The sequence below is a fragment of the Folsomia candida genome, unplaced genomic scaffold (genome assembly GCF_002217175.1).
Source record: "Folsomia candida strain VU population unplaced genomic scaffold, ASM221717v1 Fcan01_Sc006, whole genome shotgun sequence".
In the NCBI taxonomy this organism is placed as follows: domain Eukaryota; kingdom Metazoa; phylum Arthropoda; class Collembola; order Entomobryomorpha; family Isotomidae; genus Folsomia; species Folsomia candida.
The window spans coordinates 8,009,756-8,036,812 of NW_019091198.1; the positions used below are offsets into that span (position 1 = coordinate 8,009,756).

Sequence of the window (27,057 nt, forward strand, 5' to 3'; positions counted from 1 at the left end):
ACTGCATTGCACAAAATTTAACACTACATTTATCGTCTCCATGAAAAACATGTTCAATTTCTTCTTTGTAAACTAAAATGGTTTTATGAAACTGCAAATTTCCATGGCAACCTAAAAAGGATTTGAGGTGTCAGGTGTTATTCTTATTCAGTACGACAAAAAAGGCAGACCTGGACTGGGCAGCATAATAATTACAATAACTTTAATAAATTAGTGATTCAATTAGAAAACATAATAACTACACGTCAAGATGGCACTCGTTCAAATTCCTCGTTACAGGCGTTAGTAAATAATAAACTATTCTTACAATTTGACATTTACCCCATTTACCAGTTATTTTCTGACCGTATCTTCCAGCCGATCCATCCTGGCCGCAGCCTGAGTGGCCTTACCATGTCTACCCTTGGAAACTCCCCACCTTTCTACCCAATGGGGACAGGGTCCCGGATTACATGCCTCTCATCGACCCTCCTCCTCCCAAAGGGTATGTAACATGGCAAACTATGGGCGACAACCTTTACTCACATAGCTCGCGAATTATACATATTAGCATAATTTTCAAAGTTTTTCGAAATTTACAAGATTTCAAACAGAAAACGATGGGATGGATTTTTGTATAAAAGTTAAATTTTACTTGCTTACTGTGCTGTACTGTAACTTCCTTAAGTATATCGTTGCTTATCTGTCAGGCGATTCAAATGGCTTCCTACGTATAATGGGCTCCCCACATATGAATCTCTCCTGCAAAATCCCTACAGACATTGGACTTGGTTGATGTCAGGAGATCTTAAGAAACTCAAAACCTCGGGTATAACAATTGCTTTCGAGTAGTTCAAATTAAAAATACTAAGATTTCTGTTGTGAATAGATAATTTATGATGCTTTGTTTTTAGGCTATAAAAAGATTCCAAAATACTTCAAAGATAAACTCATGTACTTTCAACGTTTCGACCAGGAATATATTTTTCACAGCCGTGGAAAGTTTTACGGTACGGCATGGACTATTCCAAATTACGCACGGTATTCCTACAGCTTTTACCGCAAGGAGAACAAAGGGCTCCGGAAGTGGGGGCCAAAATCTTTAGATCATTTGGCCAAACCATACCATCTTATTTACGATTCTCGATTTCAACACCCAACTTCTCATTTGTTATATTCTGTAGTTCGTATTAATCCCAAAGGTAAACAAATACATTTTATTACGTATTGCGATAGATGAAAAAATTATGATAAAATTGTGATGATGTACTCAATTTAAGCGACAACTGAATCTCGGCGCAAATTCTATTGTTCTAATTGGGCCAAGAATGTGACCAACATGGCAAGAATGGTCGAGTCCTCTGCGGCTGATCAGCATCAAATTATAATTATTGAGCAGACTCCACTTGCAGATTTATTGATGAAAAGAATCATGTATGGATCGAATTTAAGCGGTATTTATTCATTTGTACCTATGCATAGTGCTTGTTTCTATTGGAGCCTCAATTAATAGAGTTTCTACAGATATGTGCATCTGGATGTGTTTGGCAACCATAATCAGTTGCCATTATCGCATCCGATGGCCGAGCATGTACCTCTTTCCTTGTCTGGTTGGCGTCTACTGTTGGCACGTTTACAAATGGGAGTACCGACACGACCCAAGTTGGAGGTATGGTTTCTGGACGACTTGGGTAAATGATCCAACGGAACATGAGCACTTTGAAGAACATCTCGATGTCCACTCGGAACTTTTACTCCACGAAAGGATGACTTTCATGCAGCTTGAGAATATGAGCTATCGGCGACCAGTTAACTCAATATTTACAAAAATATCAGTTCTGTGGGCATTGAGAACAATGATGAAACGGATCAGGTACAGGGGTGTGGGTAAGTTCTTATATAGAAAAATGGTCGTCCATGTTTTAAACTGTATCGCATTTACCCATGTGTTTATTATATCTGAACCTAGCTGAGGATATGGCATGGGACGCGTTGCAATACAAAGTCTGTAACAATTCTGGCTTAGCAATTCGTACCATTCACCGATTGACGCACTCTTTTAACGCTCACTGCAGTTTTGACGCTGAAATGGGCACTGGAGGGAATTTGTTATTTTGGACCAGCTTTGTGATCATGTACCTTTTCTTCATTCCACCCATGATAATCAGAATTCAGAAACGCTTCGACTGGAAAACTAGGGCACGGCTCATCATCAATCAGGTCGCTTACCGCGCTATGAAAGGTAACATTGGGTTTCTTCCTCTTTAAACGGTATAAAATATTTGAAGTACGGCTGACGTTTATAATGATTGGTTTCCACAGGTGAGAGAAGATACATGAGATTAATTCAACCCATGTATTGGCTTTACCGTTGGGCATATCCTACTGACAGGATGGGTCGAAGAGACTACTGGTATTTGTCAAGTAAGTATCGTCACACTCCAGGATCGCATCAGTTCTACTACTAACTAATTATACGTTTTGATGCTAATAAATACACATATATTGTGTATGTATGTATACATTTAGTGGAAATTATGCTTGTCAGTAAATTAGTAAACTAATATTAATAATGCGCTAATTGTAACGCCTAGTTTGGCCACCACTGATCAGGAATAATAATATGTCAGCATAATAATGACGATTGTAATTTCTTTATTTAAGATATCATATTTAGCATCAATCAACTAATCGGGATTATTTAGCGACGATGCATTGCCCATTGTTGCTCTCGGATATTTCTGCACCTGGAGGTGATTACTCGTTTCCCTAACCTAAAATTCGAATAGAAATGATTAAGCATAACGAAAAAGTTTTGGGGAATGTTTCAAATCATTCTTTCGAATCATACCCTGGAGATTCTAGGCACTCGTCCGTTTGGGAGTTACGGATGATATAAAATCCTTGGTCAGCCTGCCATACTGTCCAATATTGAGAGCTGGACAAAGCAAATCCGGAGTGCTACCCGAAAAATAATCAAAGTAGTCAACGACTCAGAATAAAATCATGCAAAAATTGTATATATTTCTCCATTAGTATTACATACCTCCACTCCAACCATATTTCCGTCGACAAATACCGAAATGTTCTCATCCGAAGTAGGCTTCAGCATGTATGATGACCCCAAATCTGAAAAGCAAGGGATATCAATGGGTTTCCAATTTTAAGTGCAAATAATTAATCTCATATCTGACTACTTACATCCCTTGACCACTCGCCATTTTTGCGTTGGACTATCCCTCCATCGATCCGAATCGGCAAACTTGGCTTTTCCTATCGAAGTTAGAAACTGTATGAAAAAACAAAGTAGTATCGTTTAAAATTTAAGTTCTCGTAAAACTTTCACCGTAGTATTTTTTTTATAAAACTTGATTAAAGAAATTTACCCCGAAATCGCCCTTATTCTGGAAAGTGTACACTGCCCGGTTCACCAAAGTCTCTTGTGCCGCAGTAATGCTCCCCATGACCATTCCCAGAATGCAAAGGTAACCCCAAACCGCGTTCATGTTGATGGATTTGTAGAAGAATAAGAGTCCGTTCGTCTATGTCAGCAAAGAGTATCCAATTACTGTAGATTTCCTTTATCAAGCTCATTTATATATGGGACTCATAATGGGAATTTAATTGGTCAGACTATACTGGTGCGTCATCAATTTAGCTTACATGGCATTACACGTGACGAAATGAAGATGCGTGAAGTTAAGTCATAATAATATTATTATCATTTAGTACGCATTGGTGCGAAACGCACTGTTTATGGAAATTAATTGTGGATCAATGACATTGTTGAATGATATAAATTCATTATCATATTTAAGACAAAAGGCTTGCGTTCCAAATTGTAAGTGGTTCATTGCATATTATGCAACAGGAAAAAACTAACCCCATTATCACATTTGAGTTTATCATTACTAATTTATGTAGTTATTCATCCAGCCATCCACCACACCACTATTGTGGGCTTATCGCTTCACTGATTGACATGTAGCGTGTAAAGGAATTGAAGATGTCAACATTTGTATAATGATTTTGTGCATGTATTAGTATAACAATACTTTATATTTAATTAACAAGAAGTTCCAATTATTCGGTTTGTCTTAAATGATGACCTTCATTACTTGCAATGTTGTGAAAATAATAACGAAAATAGAAAAATATACAGCGGTCCGTTATTATTATTATATACAAAGCATAATTATGAAGATTCTAAAATAACAATATAATAGTAAAACAAACGATCAATTACTAAATTTCGTATAATTCTAATTAAAACAGTATTTGTAAAATAACGTTGCGCATCAACTTTACTTGGATTTCTTGGCAAATCGAGATAGTGGGTCGTCATCGGACATTTGAATAGTTTTCTTTGACTGCTCTTCGCGTTTCTTAGTCTGATGTTCACTCTTTGCCAGTTTAAGATTGAGCTCTGTTCGCAAGCCTTCCTTGATTTTTGGGAGTTTTGCATTTTTCCTCTTCTTCCGATGAGCTAATTGAATGTCTTTCTTCTTCACGTAATTCGGTTTCTTGTCCAAACTACTGCTAACTGCGTGTGTATCAACTTCACCCAAAATGTTGTTGTCAAGCGTAATGAGTTCAGGTTGAATCTAAACAATTAGTTAATTAAGTCGATAAATATGAAACGTTCTTATAAATAGTTTATAACTAGCTCAGTTTTGTTTCGTATGACATACCTTTTCAAGAAGTCCTTTGATTTCTGCTTCACAGCGTTGGCCTTTGGATTGATATGGATTTCTTTCAAGTGCGTCAAAGTTAGGTTCACCAGCACCTAAAATTAAGTAAATATTTAGAGATTGGAATCATGCCTAGAATAGAATATCTATGTTCACGTACCTGGCACAATTACAGAGTCAAAGCCACGATTCGTTCCAACCCCTAACACATCCTCAAAAGGGCAAAACTGCATAGAACTGATCTGGCTATTGGCAACATGCTTTAAGTATGGCTTGGTTTTATGACTGACTTCTGAAAATATCTAATGAAAAATATATAATCAATCATCAGTTGCACTATAAAAAGTTTTGTAACAATCTATGGGTTAAGGTTACCATTGCATCAGTGGAAGTAGCCATAGCTAAAAGTCCTCGCTGACTAAACTGTAATAATGACGATATGCCTACTTTGACTGAGAGAAGGGGTGTGTATGAATTTCTTAAGTCCCAAATACGCATAGATCCATCTCGTCCACTTGTTGCCATAAGTCTGATACATTTGAAGTAATGAATGCAAATTTTGTAAATAATTGATAATTAACATTTGTAATTAATAATACCGTCCGACGTTATCAACCGCTACAGCGGATAGAGGACAACCATGGCACAAAATAGACGCCAAAGATTTTCGGACGGTAGGAGCCCACAGGGAAACTGTTCCATTTGTGTGACCACAGTGAACTACAGCATTTGCGGGGTTGGTAGTCATTATAGCTACAGGTCCACTGCGAGCATTAAATTGGGATACAATCTTTCCAATCGAGACGTCTACCCAACTTAGGTAACCTATAATAAAGTTGAAAAATATAGTACTTTAAGACCTACCTGGAACTCAAAAACTTTGACGAAGCACTCACCAGACTGATGTCCCCCGACAAGTAGGAAGTGATATGGTAGAAAGTCGAGATTGATAACCCTATCCATACTTTTTAAACAGTGAATTTCTATACCCTGATTGTCGTAAATATAAGTCCATTCCTTTTGGGCTGCAGCAAACATATTCTCATTATGCAGCCACCTACAATTACACAAACATTCTTTTCATTAATTTCTTTCTACCTAAACCAAAGTAAACCACCATAATAATAACAATAATTTAATTATTTCTTACACCACATCGTGGACACTTTCCCTCACGCCAATTTCACACATCAAATTCTTTGTAACCCAGTCAAACGCGGCAATATGACCTTTTCTGCCACCCAGCACGAGATACCGTCCATTATTTGTGTATCGTAGCTTGTAAGGTCCAAACTCGTCCAACGATAGGTGAAATCCTTTCGTGGCAGATGCAATATCAATCTTTTTGGTGATGTCAAACTGCTTAAGCTGCAGAGTGTGTTCCCCTTCGTCCACTTCAATCCCACTGAAATACAAAATTTTAATAGAATCTTACTTTCTAAATTAATAACAGTCCCAAAAAATGAAATAAATTAAGCAACATGATTTCTAATTATGTGTACCCAGAGTCCTCAACTAGAAGAATTTCCGACCGTGCCGCACGTTCTACCCCGGATACAATTTTCGCCTCTTTCCTAAGAATCTTCGTCTTCCGAATTCCCATCTTGACATCCAAGTTGGACGAGAGACCTTTCCCACGGCTGTGCTTACCGACAGCCGTGGAAACAACCAACGGATCTTCTGGAACTGACATTTTAGCTAATGCACTAGTCAGTAGTAAACAATTAGTTAATTAACTAGACAAATATTTAAAAGTTAGAATAGAAATGCAGCAGAACGTGGAGATTATTTTGTCTCGTGGGCAGTAAGCACTCACGAAGAAACGCGGTTTATTCTCGCTCTGCAAACTCGATGCCTGCGTTAAATAGATGAGTTTATGACGAAGCGATGCATGGTTTATTTCCAGTTTTTCATGGCAATCATGAAGTGATGATAATCGTCAGTAATTAATTAATTTTTGGTTTATTGCTTCATGTAGTTCATATAGTTCATTCAAGTCCAAAAAGCAATAACAAAAATTCTAAATAGCTCGATTAAAAACTTAAATCGAAATGTGACCACGAATCATGGTCCATGATGTTTAGAAAACATATAAAAATAATTCATGAAAAAGGCAACGAAAAGTATATAAAAGTATATATCCAATTGCATTATATTAACAAAAATGCATAATTTATACGCAGTTGAAAAACATGGATGAGAATATGAAAATATTTCGTATAGTTTCAGCGCTGCAAAGCCGTGGTCCAAATCGGAGCTTGCGCCCCATCCATTTCTGTGGCGAGTTGATTTTCTTCAATCAGTTGATGATCCTCCCCACCGATTGGTGCCCCGCACTCGTTACATAATCCACGTTCTGTTGGACCCCCGCATTCCGTGACGACAAAAACATGTCCATTTGGGCATTTAAACCAGCGCCCAGCACGTGTCCCAAACGCATCCACGATTTCTTGTCGTTCCCGATCCGTCAATTGTAGAGTGTAGTTTTGAATTCTGCTGAATACCTGGTGAAAAATTGAGAAAATATTTTCTTCATTAAATTCTAGCACTTCAGTGGTGCACACGTCAATTAAACTAATTAAGAACCTTAAATTTCCTGTCAAATTCAATCTGTGCTTCTTCAGTGTATGGCTGACGAAGATAGAGTGCAGCCTCAGCTTCTCGAAACTTTTTCTGCCCCTCGACACTTTTTCCTAATTTCAGAATGTGGTCTTCCATCTCGAGTGAGATCCGCTCATAGAGGCGTTGAATGTCCGAGACACGAGTAAACTCCAACCTTATCGCTTCGACCTCATTGACGTGAAGAGGCCAAATCCGACGCATTGTAAAATCAAAAAGTCTGGTATGTTCAGCTTTAAACTTGTTGAAATATTCGGGTATCCATAAATTCTCGTACAGGGGGAGACTTTCCTCGACTCGTTTCCATTCCTTAAAGACCCACTCGATGCACTGGACTTTGCCCAGGGACATCTACAATATATCCCAAGAAGGCAATAAAAATGTTATGAGTTGTATGTGGAAATTATTCCGAGATTGAGATAGTATTAACGAAATTGTTAAATTTCTTACCGAGTCAAAGGTAACCCGAGACTTGTTAGTTGTTTTCATCGGTTTTCTTAATTCAGTCAGAATGTGGTTGCCAAGCTTTGGAAATTTTGGGACGTAGGACCCAGACTCAAGGATTTTGATTACGTCGCCCTCAATTTGTTCAAGTCGTTTCTTGATCTCATTTTCGTCACCTCGGATTGCAGATTTTACTTGTTGAACATCTTTCCAGCATTCCTGAATTTGCAATGAGAATCGTTTCAAAGTAGGATGAATAGGGACCAGGCAGATTGGACAAAATTTTAATTTAATCTCGGTGTTCTTCGTGCTAAGCCATTCTGTGAGGTTGGATTCTTCGATGGCATGTCCACACGGTGGGATTCGTACGTAGCTGTATATTCATAGAGCAATTAAGACTATCGAAACAATTTATAAAATACAATATAAAAATGGGCATATACAATCTCGTTTCTTCGCCAGATAGCTCCAAAAAGTCAATCAATTTATCTGGAGTACAAATTCTGCAACCGTCGGGACAAGTTTCGCCGCAAAACCCGACGCAAGGATGTTGACAAGGCAAAAGCTTTGGGCATGGTTCACGACATCCTTCGCGGTCACACGTTTCTCCGCAAATTTTGCTGCAAGATAGATGTTCGCAAGAATATGTGCATGGTTCCTGAAAAACAAACATTCAAAAAGAACAACATTCATTAGTATGACTAACTATTACTGTTACTAAAAAGTATTTGTAATTTCAACTTGCTGGACAGACATATTCACACGGAACCCCACATTCATATGGGCATGAATAATGCTCACAAGTATTCACACACTTCTCCGTGCATGGGGGACATATAGCTGAACATGGAATCTTGCACCTGAGTCAGAAATGTTAAAAATATTTTAATATACTCGCCTTTAATTATTATGTATTTCTGTACGACGAGTGATAATTAATTACGATTCACTTACAAGTGACGGCAAATCAAGGACTTCTCACATGGCTCCGTGCATCGTATATGGAACCGACCTTGATAACACCTCATGCACGATCCTTTGCAATCATGACCACAGACATTGGTGACTCCCTTGACGCAGTCTGCTCTACAGTAGACTGAAATGTCCGCGCTTGACAGTTTATCTGACAAATAGCATGGGACCAAAATTTCGTGTCCACAAAAAGATGGATTTTTTGCTTGGACAGGATATATACATGGATCCAAAATTGGAACGTGACATTGGGACGGTGTAGGGTGTCCACATTTTGGATGGGGTCTTAATGAAATCGTCTGAAAATATTTAATAAAGAGGGATTGCATTAGTTTGAACACTTTAGTAATTAATTTATGCTTATATGAGAATAGTTTTAAACCTAAAATTACCTCACACGGGCCACATTCTTCGTAACATCTTTTTACGCAACGGTGCCCACAAAAAGCATAGGTCCTCTCACATTGGAGGTGACAGACATAATTCTCTTCATCAAAATCAGGGTCGCTGCAGGTGATGGTCAACATATGGCGACATTCCAGTTTCAATTGTGTCACAATACGGCATGGGGGACATCCTTTGTCCTTATCGCAGCGGTGTGGAACACATGGATGACCACGCGGACACGTTTTATCGCAGCGTTTCTTGCATTCGACATCCTCGTGGGATTTGTCGCATTCGGAACAAATTTTACTGCAGGGGTGACCACATTTGAGAGGAGTTTGACAAGGTTGGTAACAAACCTATAGGATTCATTATTAGTTTGTTCGGATATTCCTTAATTTAAATAATAATGTTTTTAATTTAGAGGTACAGGTACAGGGAGACTTGAACAACTCACCGTATCTTTATCTTCCAAAGGATGTCCACAATTTCGTAAAAATATACATCCCCATTCGCACACGCAATCGTGATAACAGGGTAAAATACAATGATGACCGTTGCAGCAGATTAATTGACACGTTTCCCTGCATAGATAATCCCCGTTGCTGCAGTGATCCGTGTTGACTGGGTGGCAGACTGATCCACACTCGTGACCACATCCTCTCCAACGACAGATTTCCAAACATCCACCTCTTGGGGAAGCTAGACTCAACTCCTCGGCAGTAGTGATGTCCCGACAAACTTTATTATGGGTGTCACACCGGACTGATAAGAAGGGCTTGATGTAACCCGACTTGTACATCTTATTTATAAGGGTCACCCACTCTTCGTCATTAGCTTTCAAAATTAGCATAAAGGACGCAATTATTATCACACCATTTCTAACCCACAAAATAGAATGTTAACATTAATTAATTGAGTTCTACTTAAAGCAAATTTAAGCGAATTAAACATGTACATGGAAAACTGACCGTGATTTTGCAATAGCTTTAGATATGCTGCAAATAAAGTTCTTCTGCTCGTCTTTGCTGCCCAAGGAGACCAAATCCAAAATTGTGACACATCTTGATGGGGCAGTGTCGATGTTGTCATCCTCAGTGTAGAGGAGCTTGATCGCTTGGAATGGTTTCGACCCTTGACATTGAAAACGCTAATTAAGAGAACAAAATACATTCTTATTATAGCCGAGAAATTAAACCTTATCAAAAGGTTGTAAAACCTTGATGCATATTTCATACTTACCGAACTCATTTGTTTAATTCTCTCCAATTTGTTGCACATGACTTGAATCTGGTGCACGGGAAAATTATTGAGAAGCAAGTGACGACAGACCCCAGCGACCATGTCACACCCAAATGTGTCAACCACACTGAGTTTTTCGGAAATTTGCTGTGAAATTAAAAGTTCAAAATACAAAATATTAAATTTGCACTTTAAAATTGTTTTGAAAAACTTTTCCTTACCATGAGACATTCCTTTCCGTGTGCATAAAACAATAAGTTTCCGTTAAATCCAGGAATTTTTCTCTTGCCTTTGAATTTCTTAATGTCCCCCATCGTGGCGAAGTAAATTTGTAGCCTGCAATTATTCTACAACAAACGAGGTCATGCTCAGCAGATCGCAAGGGCAAAGGGCGAGACTCAGTCCGTCGAGTTTGGAAGCAGGAACTCAAGTGTGCGGAAAATGAGACTGAAGGACCAAAAGCAACCACGCCAAGCTTAATTTATCACCTTTTCCTCAGCTTTATCTACATATTTACATAGAGCTTTGCATTCCGAGTTGAGTACAGCACCAGCTTATTAGTACATGTACACATATCAGTAAGACGTACCTCAGATACGAGACTTTTACACGAGGTGAGATGAGACTATTTATAAGCTAGTGTGAACTGAGGAAGAGTGGTATGTGATGATTTACATAATTACTGTATTCAATAGTAGCCATATGTTATTATATTTGTTATTAAAAATTTATTAAAATTCATCAAAATAGAATTCAACAATAAATAAAAATCTATTAGCGACTGGAATCATGTCTAAACATTTCGTAGTATCAGACATGCAAACTAATGCCCAACTTCGGTTGTCTTTTTGTAAAAATGAGGTGCCAGTTCTTCCAGCCATTGGGGTTGAACAACGGTGAGGTCTCTCATGTAGATATGCGTAGTGTGAATAATTTCAGTGAACAATAACCTGAATTTAAAAACAAAAAGTTATATAGCAGCATATTCAATGGATACTTCCAGGGCAAATTAAATCTCAATACCACGTACCACTGGGGTTGGGGAAGGGTATACAATAAAGAAGTCGGGTGGACAAATACGGGCAAATCCCCACGAACCGTTCTATGATAGCCGGAATGATGGAGGTAGACAGCATTAGGAAAAAACCCAGCACAAATGCATTTAATGATTGGTTCAATTATTCCTAAAATGAAAATGAATCGTTCGGTTAGTTATCAAATTGAGTTTCAGTGATTTCAAATGGTATAAAGAGTTTGTTTACTACCTTTACAAGATTCGATAGGTACTTTGAAGCGATGTAGCATTTTGAGCATTTGTTTTTTTATTTCTTCCGCTCGTCGTAGTCTTTTGTAGTGTAAAAAGTTTTGTGAGCAAAAATGTTTTGTCTTTCCAGCTTCCATGTATGCAGTGTAGACGTTTAACAGGGTCAAGAGATCACCTTCGGCCACTTCAAACTTCCGCTTTGTCATCCTAGCTTTCATTGCATTTTGACCCCACGGAGCTTGGAAAACGGTTTCAACTTGGAGTAAGGCAGCAATTGTCGTAATCTCTTCGGCACAACCATATTCGCCTGAGGTTAACAGCATTTTTGAAAATGTGGGAGGCAACGGAAACTCTGACATTTGCTCTCCCAAAGGGGAAGTGAGATTTCCTCGAGAATCTAATGCTCCCAAGGCATATAATAACTCAACGGCACAAATAAGGTTTTTTGCAGGTGGTGGTGATGGAAAGTTGAATCTAACAATGTTATCAATCCCTAATGCTTTTAATTGAAGTACAGTCTGTGCTAAATCATTCCTCTGAATCTCAGGGCAAGTTGCAGTAGGAAGTTTTTCATACTCGTGCTCTGGGTACAGCCTAGAGCAAACAAAAACCACTCAAATAATTATTGCCCATTTCAATTAAAAATCAATTACAGTCAGATTTATGTGTACCTATAAACTTTTCCCGGTTTTGTTCTTCCTGCTCGACCTGCTCGTTGTTCAGCAGATGCTTTGGAAGTTGGAACGACTACGAGAGAGTCAGTAAAACTTTCGGGGTTGAACCATCTCATTTTTACAAATCCGCAGTCCACCACTGCAAAATAGATTATGATGAAAAGTTAATGCATACTGACTGTTATCGAAAAAATAGCAGAGTATTTCAGTTCATTGGCTTACCATAAACGATACCGGAAATTGTTATCGATGTTTCCGCAATGTTCGTGCATACAACCACTTTCCGATGTCCTTTTGGTGGATACTGGAAAACCTTGAGTTGATCACGAGCAGGTAAAGACCCATACATTGGCAAAACGGTCATTTCTACTGTAAAAATAATAATTGCAAATTATTAAATTATTATTAAACGGGGTGTTACATCACTAATGAAATTAATACGTACATCCCCCACGTTCTTTCATGGTAGTACTGTGTTGCATTAAAAGACTAACTGCAGTGTCGACTTCATCTTGGCCAGTGAGAAAGACTAGTATATCACCCCTGTCCTCACGTTCATGAATTTTCACAACAGTATTTACAGATTCTTTGACATAATCAGGTACCGGATCTGCATATAATGCAATGATATTAACAAATATTTCTATACAAATAATTACCAGCTATACATATATTATAAAAATTTTTATTTACCAATACTGAAGCATATTTCAATAGGATAAGTTCGTCCACTGACACTCAATATAACGGAAGTTTCCTTAGTTTTACGATCTTTGGACTTTTTGCTTTTCAACTCGAAAAAGAGTTTTAATTCCTCTGCATCAACTGTAGCCGATGACACAATGAGTTTTAAATCCTTTCTGGCCTGGAAATTCATATTAACAATTGCGAATTATGTAACATCAAATGAAAATATACTATACACATTGCTAAAATTCATTTCAATCACATTGCATGCATGCACAATCCATCAACTTTATCATGCAACCAATATCATAAGTTGTAATAACAATAAAAAACAAAGCGAGCAAACACTTGTACTCACTCACCTTTAATATTTTACGAAGGAGTCCCATCAGGATGTCACTATTGACAGTTCTTTCATGAACCTCGTCCAGCATGATGACTGAATATTGTCGAAGCAGAGGATCGCTCATCATCTCCCGGATTAAAAGCCCTTCCGTCAAATACTACGAAATTCGAATAAAAAAAGCCACACGTAAAAAATGATCTTATCGCATAATAATGTTGTAATGTGGAAATTCTCCATGTTCATTTATACGTATGGTTGACCCGATTTATGTGTATGCATGCATACTTCATGCATCTCATTCTACGTAAGCGAACAAAGATCCGTGATTTTGTTTGCTCAAGACACTTTGTATTTGCCTTTATGTTTAGTAATGCCAAGTATTGCATAACAAATTGTAAAGTCATGTCTTACAAAATGTGAATTGTCATTCCTGTCATTTCTGCACACACACATGATTTAATACTTCTTGTCTGTTGAACTCTATCTCGAAACCGTCCAAAATATTTTGCATGTTACAATTTATATCGATATTTATTCATCCACATGAATGAATTTTATCGATCTGTATATGAAAAATATTTCAAATAAGTAAGTACAGCACACAAAGGTGAACACAACCCAATTTTCTGCTCCGACTCGTTCAAAATTTACGCATTTAATAACAATCGTTCCCAACTACCTTGAAATTATGGTCTCAATCATCAATCTTTAATGCATTTTATTATATCCAGTCATAAAATTTAAAACTGTCACCACCTTCAACTACCTTCAGCCGGCTGCAGATGATGGAAACGACAATATTTAACAGTTCATGGGTATCATCATGCAGCGAGAGATAAGCGTTTTATTACGCTTTACACTCTTCATCCAGGTGAAAAAGAGAAAAGGCGTTCTCTTTCTCGTTCATTCTCTGTTAACCAGGATTTGACGTGACAAAATAATGTGTCGTTTTTAGTGTACAAGTGGAAAGATGAAAAAACTAGTGCTGTGTTGACTACGGATCTATCATGCTAGTAATTTCTAAAAATTCCCGGTATTTTACCTCAAACAACTTGTCAGTAGAAGTAGCGTTATATAAACCTGGATCCTTCGTACATTTTATTAAGATACATACATAATTTTATAAATTACCTTCACTTTGGTCGTTTTGGGGTTGAATTTCTCGTCGAATCTGATCGCATATCCGACTTCGTCGCCAAGCACGGCCCCCATCTCATCCGCGACACGGGAAGCGAGGGAAGTCGCAGCCACGCGGCGAGGCTGAGTAATGCCTATCATCTTCTCGCCCATCCCCCACCCAGCTTCCAACAGGTACTGGATTTTGGTAATAAATACATCAAGTTATTCATACAATAGTAGAATAAAATATGTTCATCAATATAAAAGGAAATCAGAAACATTTTAAGGCAATGCATGCATGACGCCAACTGTTCCATTTCTCATTTTGTTTTTGTCAAAATATGTAATTTGTGTATCTACATGTTATGCATACTTGAGCGCATATGTAGGCAGTTAAAAGCACCAATTTTCACCTTGAATGCTGACTGGAATTAGGCAAATGTTATTCCTAATTTCCTATGATCAGATAGGATTGTTCCATTTCCAGTTTCATTAACTATTTAATATGACCTTTCTATGTACATACTTAGTTTGAATCAAATATAAATTTCCATCTCCATTAATCACGGATAAGTTAGGATAGGAAACCTTATATTTTATATTAGTAATGTATACTTAGGAATCATTATGAAATGACGGTAATAATGGTAACATAATATTCAGCTCAAGAAATCAATCCGCAATCAAGCAGCAATCCCCGCATCCAACCTTGTAATTTGAATATTACATTAATATTGACATTTGCATGACACAAGAAAGTGAGAATCCATCCGGTTCTAATGTCAAATTGCCAACTTCCCTCTAATATTCCATCCATAATGCAAAGGAATGGGTTACAAGGAGTCCAAATTGAGTATTCAGAAAGATTGCAGAATGATATTTATAAGTTTTTGCACGTGTTCGCACAGTTGTCCACGTTAGTAGCATAGCCATTATTGGGAATGCGCAAAATGTGAAAAGTTCACATTTCCTATCAAATCGTCGCCTTTAGTCCTCTGCAGCATACGTTTGTTCATGACTATCTACAAATTTGTATGTATGTATATTGCAGATAGTGAAAAATTATTGAGGTATTAAGTATTTAGTGGGACCTCAAAAACCCGTATCATGTATTATTTATTATGCATAAGTTTTCGTACGTAAGAGGTGTTACATGGAATCAACAAAAGGCGTGCGTAAACTGCATGAACCTGCTCCAGATAGGGGTTCCAGTCCCGGGATTTTATTCCCGGGAATTCCCGGGAAACGGGATCCCGAAATCCCGGGATTTTAAGAATTGAAATCCCGGGATTGCGGGATTTTTCAATGATTTCGGGATTTTTCAATTTGTCATTCAGGATTGAAAATTCCTTATATTTGACTTTTAGTGGCGGTTTTACATAATTTTCGGTTATATTATTGGTAAGAAAAAGTTTCGATGAGCATAACCTGTCAAAATTCAATCTCAACTCCAAGATTAAAGCTTTAAACAAAATGGGAAGCCACATTTCTTTACATGTCGCAGCATATGTATATCTAAATCTTATCGTTCGCAAGTAAAATTTGCAATACAAAATGAAACCTAAAATTTTTTAATTTCGATGTCAGATTTAAATTTGAAGGAAGAAATAAACCTTACCCTCGGTATAATTATAGAATCTGAAATCAGTTATGCTCAAAAAAGCTAACATGTTAGAAATATATAATTTCGAATTTTACTCGATCAATCTAAGGCTGAATGAACGAGGTAGTTCATATATTTGAACATAAAATTTTTGAATTGTCCAATTGTAGTTTTTTCATAATAGTACCCAAATAATAAACGTAAATTTATGCATTTCAGGTCAGGTTAAAATGCTAGCAAATCGTTGATTAATTATTATGGAAGTTTTCTGGAGTGAAATTTTCAAAATTTTTCTTATCACCTCTCTAAAGAGGGGAGCATCACCACCTGCCCTTCACAGATCTCGATGCCCTTTGGATATGTGGTAGGGTCCCATGAGTGTACTAAAACCCTGAAGTGGTTTGACTCCATGGCCACATTTGCGCCCACCACACCCACTCAAAGGTGTAAAAAACACGAAAAAAGCCCTGTTTTCACGTACTTCAACTGTCACCAAAAATACAATTTTGCTCGGATTTTCATAAAATGTACATTTTTGTGATCCCAGATACTTGTATGATCATATCCAGTAGATATTTTTTCGAATAATTCATCAGCTCGAAAATTTCAAAAAAGTTGAGATTGCTACTGGATATGATCAAACAAGTATCTGGGATCACAAAAATGTAAATTTTATCAAAATCTGAACAAAATTGGATTTTTGGTGAATTTTTGAAGTTGGTAACTTTTGTGGTTTTTATCCTTTTGAGTGGGTGTGGCGGGCGCACATGTGGCCATGGAGTCAAACCACTTCAGGGTTTTAGTACACTCATGGGACACTACCACATATCCAAAGCACATCAAGATCTGAGGGGGGCAGGTGGTGAAGCTAAGACAAAGGGCGGAAAATTAGACTATCACATTGCACCGAAATTTTACATTTACAAGCTGACACACCACCATATAATTGCTAATTTGCACTACCTTGATTTTGAGAAGGCCGTATGTAATAATAATACTTATTGATGCACGGTTCTCGAAAAACCATAAGTATGTATGTGCATAAGTAAATATTATAAATATGCTTGTATTCTGTACTTTTTAAAGTTATGTACCTTTTTGTATACCTAAATTTAACTAATTTCAAGCTATGAGGTAATTTTTGAATTTCGGGAAAAAATCCCGGGATTTCCCGGGATTTAGTACGGCTTAAACCGGGATTCCCGATTCCCGGGATTTAAAAAATTGTCCGGGATTGCAATCCCTAGCTCCAGATATGTAACACATCTTTCACAACATTTCACACAAATTGAGAGGACAAAACAGACAATTGACAATTACAAATTTTTTTGTTAACACAGGAAAAGCTTTTGCAGCTGGCGACTGCTGTAAATATTATCTCGATGGGCCTGTAAAACCGTTGTGTAGTTTGCTCATCCTATTTCACCCAGTCGATTTAATACATAATCCTCTCCTGCACCTGCACAAGATGATCATGATCATGTTCAGGTCAAAAGTACATTATGAATGGTTTAATATCTAGACCGATCATCAGCCCTCGAATCAAATTATTTTTACTATATTATTGCGAATGCACATACACTTTCGCGATATGCAAATCTCAAAGACGAATGAAACGGTGTAATAAGACTCCCAGTTTGGTTTTATTAGCGTCATTATTATTTTGTATTCTGTCCGTTATTTATTTTCTCATGACATTCCGATTGAATCAGACCCATTGGTTTGATTTCATAGCTCTGTTTTTATTACTTGTATAAACTCGACCGAGTTTGGTACTCATTTTTCCTTTGAATTTTGATTGTTTATCAAATGGAAATAATAATCATAACATAGGAAATTGCAGCTTCCAAGAATTATGTACCTACTTTATACTCTGCCAAGAAACGAAACCACCATTAGTATTCAACACCGATTATTCTGCATGAATCAGAGACGCAGGTCGGAGCAGGCATTTCACTATTATTACCATTTCTATTCGAGAGGTACTATTCATCCAGAACATTCAACCATTCAATCGTGTACTGACGATTGTCTAAAAAGGTAAAAATATAAAAATCGTAAATAGATAAAAGATACCCATAGAATTGGTCAACTGGGCAGTCCTTAGCGACGAAAGGACAACGAAAGTAATAATATGGTATTGATAAATAATGGATTCCCTTCGACTACACACGCTATTTCCATCGCCGCATGAAACCAATCAATATCTTGTCGCAGACATACATATATTAGCGTTTTTGCATATTGTGAATTCGTCATACGTCAGACATGGTTCATATTTAAGAACCCAACCCCCCGAGGGGGTCCACCTTTGGGAATAAGAGGGGGAAGGAGGGTTGGTCTTTCCGGGTCTCATTTTACCCCTCTTTCCCAGTCCAAAACGGTAAAGACGACTCGTCGTAAGTACGTATGTATCTATTACATAAAAGCACATCACATAAATACTTATCCACCACCATTGACCAAACTGACTTCACTTGACTCTTGGTATAAAAAACTGGGTTTTGTGTCTCATGTTCTCTCATCATTCCATTCCATTCTACATGCATGGAGCCAGCACGGATTGTCTGGATTCTAGCTAGACTTGTTTAGCTAGAGCCAGAGGAAGCAACTCTTTTCATTGCTTTTCATATGTAGTAGTGTGCACATTTATTAACATCTTTCATGTGTTAATAATAACCATAGTTAAAATTAGAGGGGAAAAGAATAACCACACACGCACGTAACAAGTAGATACGTGGGTCAGTCGGTGGGAGAGTGAGTGGAATATTTTTTTTTACCAAGGCGTCCCAATGGAGAAGTAAGGATTTACAGCAACAGCAGTAGTTTTTGTAGTTCTGCATGGTTTCTTAAATCAAAACGAGTCCCGGTGGCCGCTCGTGGTCAATAATTTCCGGAATCAAAATTATCAGTAGGATTGGAATGGAATGAGATAGTAACGAAAATACAGTTAAATCGGACCATGTGAAATGATAGAATTACATATTGAGACGACAAGACTGTAAGTATATAAATATTTCTTCATTTTTAAAAAATTATTCCTACCCTTGTTATTATGCATGGATTAGATCAAAAGCCAGCTGACAATGTGCATGCCTAGTTTGCTGTTATAAGTATGAGAAGACTAGATTATACAGTGCATAATCATCCCCTATTCACGAGCTGGCAGAGAATAGCGAGAGACCCTTTTCCATGATTTTTTTTCATGTCTTTTTTCTATTCAATTTAGAACAATCTTGGATGACCCGATTCTTCAGTCATCACCTTCATCACCCGACGCAGACGAAGAAATGGAGAGCTGGAGAAAAAGAATATCATCCCAAGGCAAGCTTGTCGATATAGGAAATCTACTCCACGACATTTGGCTTCACCACACGAGAATCTTTCCACTCGTGATTGTCATCGTCATCTCGACCTTTGCCCTCTTCGATCTTTACCTATGCTACTTTGTCACTTCCGTCCTGGACGGGTCGACCCTTCCCCTTTCCCTCAACTCGTCGGACCACCCCTGCTACAGCTCCCCCTTCTGCACCATCAATGTCAAGAACCTCATGTTGGACCCACCCGATTTTTACGTGCACAACACCCTCTCCTCCCTCTTTGTTCTATGGGCGGATTTGGGAAATTCGTACCTCTTCATTACACCCAATATGATCTCTTTCTTCCATGTCTTTGTGGCACTGATGGCGAGCAGGCTGATATCAAATGACTCCCTCTGCGTGAGAAGGATTGGGGTGTTGCTCTTTCAATTTCGAAACTTTCTGGACGCTGTGGATGGCGTTATTGCCAGAGAGCGGAGAAAAACGGTAGCTCTAGCGTCGGCAAATCTGATGATTATGAATCAAACCTACTCCTCAATTGGTGGAACAGACAATAACATTTACTACCCTCCTCCTGATGGGATTTCGATGGATCAAGTCAAGGAGTACAAGTCGTCAGAGAGTTTGGGATACTGGGTGGACGGAATTTGCGACGGTGTGGGTGGAATATTTTTATACCTCGCGTGTTACTTTTATCTCCAGAGGCACCCTGTCCGTAGACGTAGCTTATTCTCCTATACGGCCATTCCCCTCATTGTGTCGCCAAGGAATGGTGCCGTGTCGTCAACCCATGTCTCCAAGAAGAAAAGACAAAAGAGACAAAAGAAATTATCAGCTAGCTACTTATCCCGACAAATCATTCGATCCGTCCATCGGTACGGATTTTTATCAATTAATTACGGATTTCAAGCCTTGCTTGGCTCCATCGCTTGGAATCGGTTCATCCCCAACTACACGAAGCTCTTGGAGACAAATGCATCCAACTTTTCTTCTCATGAGACCCAAATGAAAGGCAACCTCGTCACGTCGCCCATCATGTGGATGGTAATACTGGCTTGGAGATATGTGAATCCTCACACGTGGGTGGAAATCCTCCTCATTGCCATATTCTTTGACAGGACTGGAGAATTTTTGTATGCATTTAGAATTCGAGGATTTCTTGTGGTAATTGCAATATCGATGCTCACAGAGGCACACCTACGATATGCTCGATCTCTGTTTTAGCTCTTCTATGTTGTATTCAAGCAGGCCAAAATTTGACAAATGTAAAACTATTGAACTTAATATGTTTTAGACAAAAAAAACATACGTCAACTCAAACTGTACTACTCGACCTGTCTGACTCAGTAATTAATTATTGTATAGCCGGGAGACACAATGTTCATTAACATAACATCACATATTGTTGTACTGTACTTGTTTCTACTCTATTTATTGGATAATCAAAATATGTGATGATGATCTGCTTTAGATCTGTCTAATCTGTCCCGTGATATGTTTATATAACTCAAATGACTATATTATTACACAAATGACATATATAGCATGTTACTATAATTGTTATTTACTTACTCTATATATGTATATCATTTATGACTTTAAATTCCTTCCAGGCTAAAAGTACTGCCTGCAAAGTATTTTACTATAGCTCCCTCCTATCAGTTAAAATTTATAAATAACGTGTGAAAAACAGTGATAATCAAGGGAATTCCAATCATTTTAGCAGTGAAGATAATCAAACGACGTGATCGCAATAAGCAACGAAATTCTTCTTTGATTTGGTGTAATTATACTCTTCTTGATGCTTTTTACAAATTCCATTATATATTTATGAATGTAATTATGAATAAAAATAGGTTATGATATTGATGAGTTTACCCAATTTTATACTACTTCGTGCATCAAGTCTACCATCCAAAATATGATATACTGCAATTCATGGGATACAATCACCTTAATTACACATCATATTAACGACATATTACCTGCGGAACTTGTGTGCTTTTCCCACAGCCTGTTTCTCCCACGAGGACGAGGGTCTGGTATTGTTGCAAAAGGTACAGAATGTGATCCTTATTTTGATAAATGGGCAACTTTTTCTTCTGCTGGTCCAGCGATAAGGACAGAAAAGGGTTGAATATGAAGGTCGTCCCATTGTTTGGGTCAATATCGGGCTTATCTTCCTCCCAGGAGGCATCATCTGCAGTAACGAAACGATACAAACATTAATTCTTGACAAAAACATAATATGTAATGTAATATTTACCGGCTGGTTTTAAAAAGTTTAGCCTTGGTTTTCCTCCCCCACTTCCCCCAGATCTATTTGACGAGTTGCTGTGATAAGCCATAGGGAAGGCCTTATGGTAAATTAAAATTGGCACTTTGAAACCAAACCTAGTCAAATTTTATAGTTAAAAGAAAGCCAGTTAAATCTTTAACAAACTCTATCCGAATTTATTTACCGATCAGAACGAAAAACATTAGCTCCCGCTCCCGCCGCACCAAATTTTTATGCCTGAGACAGTGATGTTTGACTATGAAAATGCAACGAATCGTAATTATTATTATTACATTGATAAGTGCATGCGAACAAGGTATCAAGTCATCATGATTATTAGGATAAGGGATGAAATCATCATCTTCATTCATGACATGAGTGAGAAGAAAGATTGTGAAGTAGATTGCACATTATCCTTACTTTCAAAAACAATAGAACATTTTATTACAGTCGTACGATATAAATTCCCACATCTCGAGACGGAAAATAGAAGAATATTTTGTAAACTTGAATTACAAGCATTGGTTGGTTAGGGAATAATAATAAACCATGACAGGATCTACATAATGTAATAATACAAAGTAAACTTTAACAATAGTAATTACAAAGCCCAACTGTTTCCCGTAAAATACTTGAAAATTACTACAGGATATTTATTACCACCAAATTATTGAATGTTTCTAAGAGGTATTGCTTAAATAAAATAATAAGATTAACATTAACATTGATTAACAATTAAGACTAATGCTAAGTTAATCATCTAGTACGTAACAGTAGAGATGAGTGGACAGTACTAGTACATACATACAGTACATAAAGACGAGGAAAATGGATGTCCAGATAGATTTAGATAATTTTGAATTTGGTCAGTAAGTATGTATAAGCATATCTAGGTCTAGAGGAGGGCTTGAATTCATTTTGAAAAGAAAAGTAATGATGTAATTCTTGTATTTGATGACGATGAATTTAGTTCCTTTTTTTCAAGTAACTCAGATTTGAATCTAAAATGGAAACAGACATCAGTAATTTTAACAACTTGAAAATATTATACGTTTTATTACCTGATAATAAACCATCATACCGGAAGAGACGGGGTTTTTAACGACGTTCCCGAGAATCCGAGCGAGAGCGGCGACCACGGGATCGTGATCTGGAATGTGAGCGACTTCGGCTCCTCGAAAAGCGACGCCTTGCTGCTGGCGACCTAGATCGGCTGAAGACAAGAGAACCAAAGATTATTGCTAATTAAAGGTAACACTTTACTCGCCTAATCAAAGACAACGAGAGTAATAATAATTGAATTAGAGAAAACTCGCTTTTAGTTAAAAGGGCAAAATTTTTACTTTCTTTTGCGCGAGCACACTTTTTGAAATAAAGTTTAAATATTACTATTCGATTGGAATTAGTAGTAGTTTACATTACTGAGGAGGTAGACGAATAGTCGAGTGCGGAAGTGGTGGGTTGGGGAGTGGAGTTTGACTGATTGTGATGTTTTAAAAGAAAGTGGTCGAAACGATGGATGGATGGTTGAATTACACCGCTGTGGATGCCGCGATGGGGATGAACGAATGATGAAGGTTACATCATTTTACAAACGGCGTCGGATTACATGAGATCGGAGATATCATGCTGAGCGACTGATGAGGGACGATATTGAGGTGTTAAGTAGCAAGGATCATCCCTGATGATGCTGATGGTGAAAATTTCTTTTTCGGAGTTGGCGAGAAAAAAATCAAAGATAAACGAGGAGGATGGAGTACGTGGTGGGCGGGTGGATAAGTGAGAGCGAGGTTGGATAAAGACAACATAAAGCGCCTGTAGAATAAAACTAATCAATAGAAAATATAATGAAATTAAAGACAGAACATATGTGAAACTACCCAAATGACGGAACCTTTGAAATGCTGAGATGATGATGATGATGTGGGTGTGATGGGTGGGGGTAGACACAAAGCGGCTCCTAATATCTCTCTCTTTCTCTCTCTCTCTCCTACGGTATACAACTGAAGTTGGTGATGGTGTGCGTGTAGGTAGTAGCTAGATAATCGGCTGGCTGTTTAAAGAACCCACAGGAAGGGGTGGATAGATGGATTGGTAGGTGGGTAGGTGAGAGGGGTGTCATATCTCAAGTAGGCCCGATAATAGGAGGTCAATCAATCGTTGATGTCATTCCCAGCCAGCCAGAGAAGTAACTACTGTGATCAGTTGCTGTGCCATTTGCCTCTGAGAGAGGGGGTGTGTAGTTTTGTCGTAGCGTTGGTTGTCTGTTTCTACCCGTTTGCAATTGCAAAAGAAGACGGAAGGCCGTCGAATGAGTCAGTAGTAGTAAGTCCCCGTCGAAGAAGCGATGAAAGCTTCACCAGGGTGTGACTTGCTGCTGTCTCAGGACCCTTAATACTCCCACCGCGAATGCAGAGGAAGAGTCTTTCATTCAAGTAACCAGTAGACACTTGAAATGTGGAAGAAAGGGTCGTGTCGTACTCAGGCAGACTGAACGTAGGATGTGTTGGATGGTTTTCAAGGTGTGGAAGATTAAAGTTGTTGCGAAGTTAACGCTTAATCTAATTCAAGTGCGAAAAGTGGGGTCAGACATTATTATAATTGAAATTGATAATAGTACGCACGCACTCTTAACAATTTTCTCACAAATCAAAGAATATCTACTAATCAATCTGCTGCGTTCTCGTTGTAAACAAACCTTTGCTCTTAGAAGTTGATTTTTGAAAACTTCTGAATACTAATCAATTCGCCTTGCTTATCATCAAAGGTATTTCATATGGAACCATACCATAACTGATAATACCCTCTGCATTCTCTTTTTAGCCGTTCTTCTAATTCTACTAATAATGACTGCTGAATAGGAACCGATATCCCCACGATGAATAGTAAAACAAACTACAAACCTTCTTCCGCCACCATAACCACGATCACCACCTCGCCTTGGTGGAGCAGATCCTCGCCCACGACCGGAAGGATCTATTTAACAAAGTAACACAATTAAACTATACTTTGTCTAACTAACAATCATCATTAGAATCTTAACAAACAAATGTGTACTCACTGCGCCCAGTTGACATTTCAGCACGAATCCTTACCCCACACAGGCGACTATAACAATACAAAAACTACAGCTCACAACCAAAAACTCGTATATTATCCTAATTTATCTTAATTTTAAATATTGTACTACAACTTACGTCCCATCAAGATGACGGACTGCATCCTCAGCATCTGCATCGTTATATCAAACATATCATCATACAATTCCTTTTTTTAAAAACTCTTTAAAAATATGACCCACCTCGAGGATCTTCAAACTCAATGAACGCAAATCCTGGTGGATTTCGTGCCACCCAAACGTTCTTCAGAGGTCCATACTTGCCAAAGGAACTTTCCAGTTCGTTCTTGGACGCACTGTTCCCCAAGTTCCCAACGTAGACCTTGCAAGATAAGTCCCAGTCGCGATGACGAGACATTTCTCCTGCAATCGTAAGTCCGTTTATTCCTGCAATAACAAAACAAAACATTGGATTATTCAACTTCACACACGTGACAAGTTGCTGGGAAGATTGGGGGAATATGCCTACAATTTCGAAACCTTACCAAAATTAGAAATAAATTGTTTTTGAGGTGCCCGTTGTTTAGCTGGCTGGAGAGAGACTGAGAGAGAGCGAAGCTGCGAGTGCTACAGGGCGGAGAGTCAAAAACCTGAGTGGCGTCGTCCTCATCCACCACCAGAGAGAGACAGCACAGACTCGTCACTCACCACCGAGTCTCACTTTCCCCCGTCCCAACTTTCTCCCAACATTCCTTTTTGTCTCAACTTTCTCCTCTCATGAATTTGTGCATACTTTTTTACGTAAATTTGGAGCAATTAAGCCGAGTATTTATTATTTAATGGTATGAAAAGAAGAGAAATTTTCCAGCAGCGTTAAGGAAGTATATACTGAATAATGAAGAAATTGATTGTCTCAAACTGTTGAAAATAATTTCTCATGTTGATTGATAGCGAATGTTTGTATCTTATGAAAGAAAACTATACTTCTTGCTGTAAAGAGATGACTTTACTGTCAACAAATAATATTTATTAAGTATTCATTTATTTAGTAAATATGAGAAGGAATGCATATTTTAGATGTTGTTGTTCTTGTTAGTCACCAGTCACCGTATTATCTCATCTTTCAACTCTAATCGCAGCCCAACACGTCATAAATACTAGTCCGAAGGCTGAGTGGAAAAATACAAGAAGTAGAAATTATCGAAACTGATAATTTTGTATTATGTTCGAATTAAGACACAATTCAGAAATTTACATATCGTTCAATATATATATTCCGGTTAGAATAGAACGAAAACATCTTCAGTAAGATTGATCCAATAAATTTACTCCAAAAAATGCACTCTTGATCGTTTCAAGACTGACTTATAATTAGTTCTAGGAATCTTGTATGTATGTATTTATGTATGTACGTACATAATAAATAAGAAGAAACCCCAATTGGGTTTACATGAATTTCAAAAGTTGATCAGAAAATGCCAAGCTGTCAATATTTTCGACATTTCACAATTTATTGCTACTGGTTTCTTCTTCAACTTGAGCTTATTCCACTAATTTGTTTTCCTTATTTTGCCGAAATTGAAAATAAGCCAAGAATATAGATGGAATATGGATTGATGATTAATGAATCTCTTCTGTCGGACGCACGGCTTGGATTGATTTCTAACATTCAGATTGTTTCTTCTCTGCATGCGCATAGGACGAAATTATAGGAGGAGGAGGGGTCATTATCCAAATTTTAATTTAAAATGTCTAACCAAGAACCAAAAATAGGTGCGGTTTTCAAAAAATCAAACAAGACAAATTAACAAATGGCTAGATTTGGCAAAGATGGCGAGATCTCTTTGTGAGACAAGATTTGAATACAAATTCTAAAGAGATTCATTTCATGGTCAAAAGTAATTTGTTGCTTCATTACGAGTAAATGTACAATTTGTGTGTAGAGTGGTTTGGTTTTGAATTTATATGTTGCTCATGAATGCATCCTTTTTACATACATGTGCATTTGCAATGGTGAATACCGCCTATTTAATTTTATATTGGCAATTAATTTAATGCCTTCTCAGTTTTCACCCCAACCCATTCTCTCATATCAACCACTCACAAGGAGAATTATGACAAAGGACTCAGCAAATGGTTCATTTAATTCTTAATTTATTATTGTTCAAACCAATGACCACCACCATACACGCTTAAAGTACTGCTCTTCTTAAGATTCCTCAACAAGAAAAGCGTGGTTTGCGCTTGTTTGGCTCAAGATTAGTTGAATTTGCTTGTCTTTACAGGGAATCAATTCTCTTGCAAGTTGGAGCAATAAAATACAATTAGGAACAACTAGGCCGCTTCACATGCATATTTACGTATGCAGTCGAGGCGA

At 37.8% G+C, this 27,057-nt stretch overlaps 7 protein-coding genes across 12 annotated transcripts; 2 read left to right on the top strand and 5 right to left on the bottom strand.

Moving 5' to 3' along the window:
* The first annotated feature begins 81 nt into the window (after window positions 1-81).
* LOC118436008 lies at window positions 82-2,617 on the top strand. Of its 2 annotated transcripts, none has more exons than XM_035852729.1 (8): window positions 82-281; window positions 358-484; window positions 690-808; window positions 894-1,181; window positions 1,260-1,433; window positions 1,504-1,866; window positions 1,949-2,221; window positions 2,302-2,617. In XM_035852729.1, the coding sequence occupies exons 1-8, from the start codon at window positions 251-253 to the stop codon at window positions 2,445-2,447; spliced, it is 1,521 nt and encodes a 506-aa protein (XP_035708622.1). In that variant the 5' UTR covers window positions 82-250; the 3' UTR covers window positions 2,448-2,617. The 2 variants fall into 2 exon arrangements, with proteins under 2 accessions (XP_035708622.1, XP_035708623.1); XM_035852730.1 differs by lacking the exon at window positions 2,302-2,617 and having other exon boundaries at window positions 1,949-1,983; window positions 2,055-2,178.
* On the bottom strand, window positions 2,606-3,564 carry LOC110851473. The gene is made up of 5 exons (XM_022099251.2): window positions 3,366-3,564; window positions 3,181-3,268; window positions 3,026-3,108; window positions 2,831-2,940; window positions 2,606-2,753 (listed from the first exon to the last, which is right to left on the bottom strand). Exons 1-5 carry the CDS (start codon window positions 3,483-3,485, stop codon window positions 2,681-2,683), a joined length of 474 nt encoding a protein of 157 aa, XP_021954943.1. The 5' UTR covers window positions 3,486-3,564; the 3' UTR covers window positions 2,606-2,680.
* A 201-nt stretch (window positions 3,565-3,765) lies between these two features.
* LOC110850869 (WD repeat-containing protein 46) lies at window positions 3,766-6,485 on the bottom strand. Its single transcript, XM_022098464.2, has 8 exons — window positions 6,173-6,485; window positions 5,821-6,075; window positions 5,567-5,727; window positions 5,270-5,495; window positions 5,046-5,199; window positions 4,831-4,972; window positions 4,671-4,765; window positions 3,766-4,583 (listed from the first exon to the last, which is right to left on the bottom strand). The coding sequence occupies exons 1-8, from the start codon at window positions 6,361-6,363 to the stop codon at window positions 4,284-4,286; spliced, it is 1,524 nt and encodes a 507-aa protein (XP_021954156.1). The 5' UTR covers window positions 6,364-6,485; the 3' UTR covers window positions 3,766-4,283.
* Window positions 6,486-6,613: 128 nt separating this feature from the next.
* On the bottom strand, window positions 6,614-10,774 carry LOC110851049 (NFX1-type zinc finger-containing protein 1). 2 transcript variants are annotated; one of them, XM_035853162.1, is made up of 11 exons: window positions 10,553-10,774; window positions 10,332-10,478; window positions 10,061-10,239; window positions 9,547-9,970; window positions 9,098-9,448; window positions 8,688-9,004; window positions 8,479-8,593; window positions 8,177-8,391; window positions 7,740-8,106; window positions 7,257-7,640; window positions 6,614-7,174 (listed from the first exon to the last, which is right to left on the bottom strand). In XM_035853162.1, the coding sequence occupies exons 1-11, from the start codon at window positions 10,643-10,645 to the stop codon at window positions 6,896-6,898; spliced, it is 2,871 nt and encodes a 956-aa protein (XP_035709055.1). In that variant the 5' UTR covers window positions 10,646-10,774; the 3' UTR covers window positions 6,614-6,895. The 2 variants fall into 2 exon arrangements, with proteins under 2 accessions (XP_035709055.1, XP_021954371.2); XM_022098679.2 differs by lacking the exon at window positions 10,553-10,774 and having other exon boundaries at window positions 9,547-9,926; window positions 10,332-10,471.
* A 258-nt stretch (window positions 10,775-11,032) lies between these two features.
* Window positions 11,033-21,849, bottom strand: LOC110851189 (probable ATP-dependent RNA helicase DHX35). The gene is made up of 12 exons (XM_022098858.2): window positions 21,807-21,849; window positions 21,611-21,738; window positions 21,330-21,544; window positions 14,434-14,616; window positions 13,319-13,459; window positions 12,963-13,134; window positions 12,715-12,879; window positions 12,492-12,638; window positions 12,267-12,408; window positions 11,597-12,189; window positions 11,362-11,515; window positions 11,033-11,281 (listed from the first exon to the last, which is right to left on the bottom strand). Exons 2-12 carry the CDS (start codon window positions 21,690-21,692, stop codon window positions 11,155-11,157), a joined length of 2,121 nt encoding a protein of 706 aa, XP_021954550.1. The 5' UTR covers window positions 21,693-21,738; window positions 21,807-21,849; the 3' UTR covers window positions 11,033-11,154.
* Window positions 14,477-21,213, top strand: LOC110851188 (ceramide phosphoethanolamine synthase). 2 transcript variants are annotated; one of them, XM_022098855.2, is made up of 2 exons: window positions 14,477-14,613; window positions 19,254-21,213. In XM_022098855.2, the coding sequence occupies exons 1-2, from the start codon at window positions 14,570-14,572 to the stop codon at window positions 20,566-20,568; spliced, it is 1,359 nt and encodes a 452-aa protein (XP_021954547.1). In that variant the 5' UTR covers window positions 14,477-14,569; the 3' UTR covers window positions 20,569-21,213. The 2 variants fall into 2 exon arrangements, with proteins under 2 accessions (XP_021954547.1, XP_021954548.1); XM_022098856.2 differs by lacking the exon at window positions 14,477-14,613 and adding an exon at window positions 18,165-19,025.
* A 188-nt stretch (window positions 21,850-22,037) lies between the features above and the next one.
* LOC110851306 (serine/arginine-rich splicing factor 3) lies at window positions 22,038-25,386 on the bottom strand. 3 transcript variants are annotated; one of them, XM_022099031.2, is made up of 7 exons: window positions 25,226-25,386; window positions 24,924-25,127; window positions 24,820-24,853; window positions 24,684-24,730; window positions 24,526-24,598; window positions 22,704-22,835; window positions 22,038-22,623 (listed from the first exon to the last, which is right to left on the bottom strand). In XM_022099031.2, the coding sequence occupies exons 2-6, from the start codon at window positions 25,096-25,098 to the stop codon at window positions 22,721-22,723; spliced, it is 444 nt and encodes a 147-aa protein (XP_021954723.1). In that variant the 5' UTR covers window positions 25,099-25,127; window positions 25,226-25,386; the 3' UTR covers window positions 22,038-22,623; window positions 22,704-22,720. The 3 variants fall into 3 exon arrangements, with proteins under 3 accessions (XP_021954723.1, XP_021954722.1, XP_035708855.1); XM_022099030.2 differs by having other exon boundaries at window positions 22,684-22,835; window positions 25,226-25,385; XM_035852962.1 differs by lacking the exons at window positions 22,038-22,623; window positions 22,704-22,835 and adding an exon at window positions 23,551-24,183.
* Window positions 25,387-27,057: the final 1,671 nt, after the last annotated feature.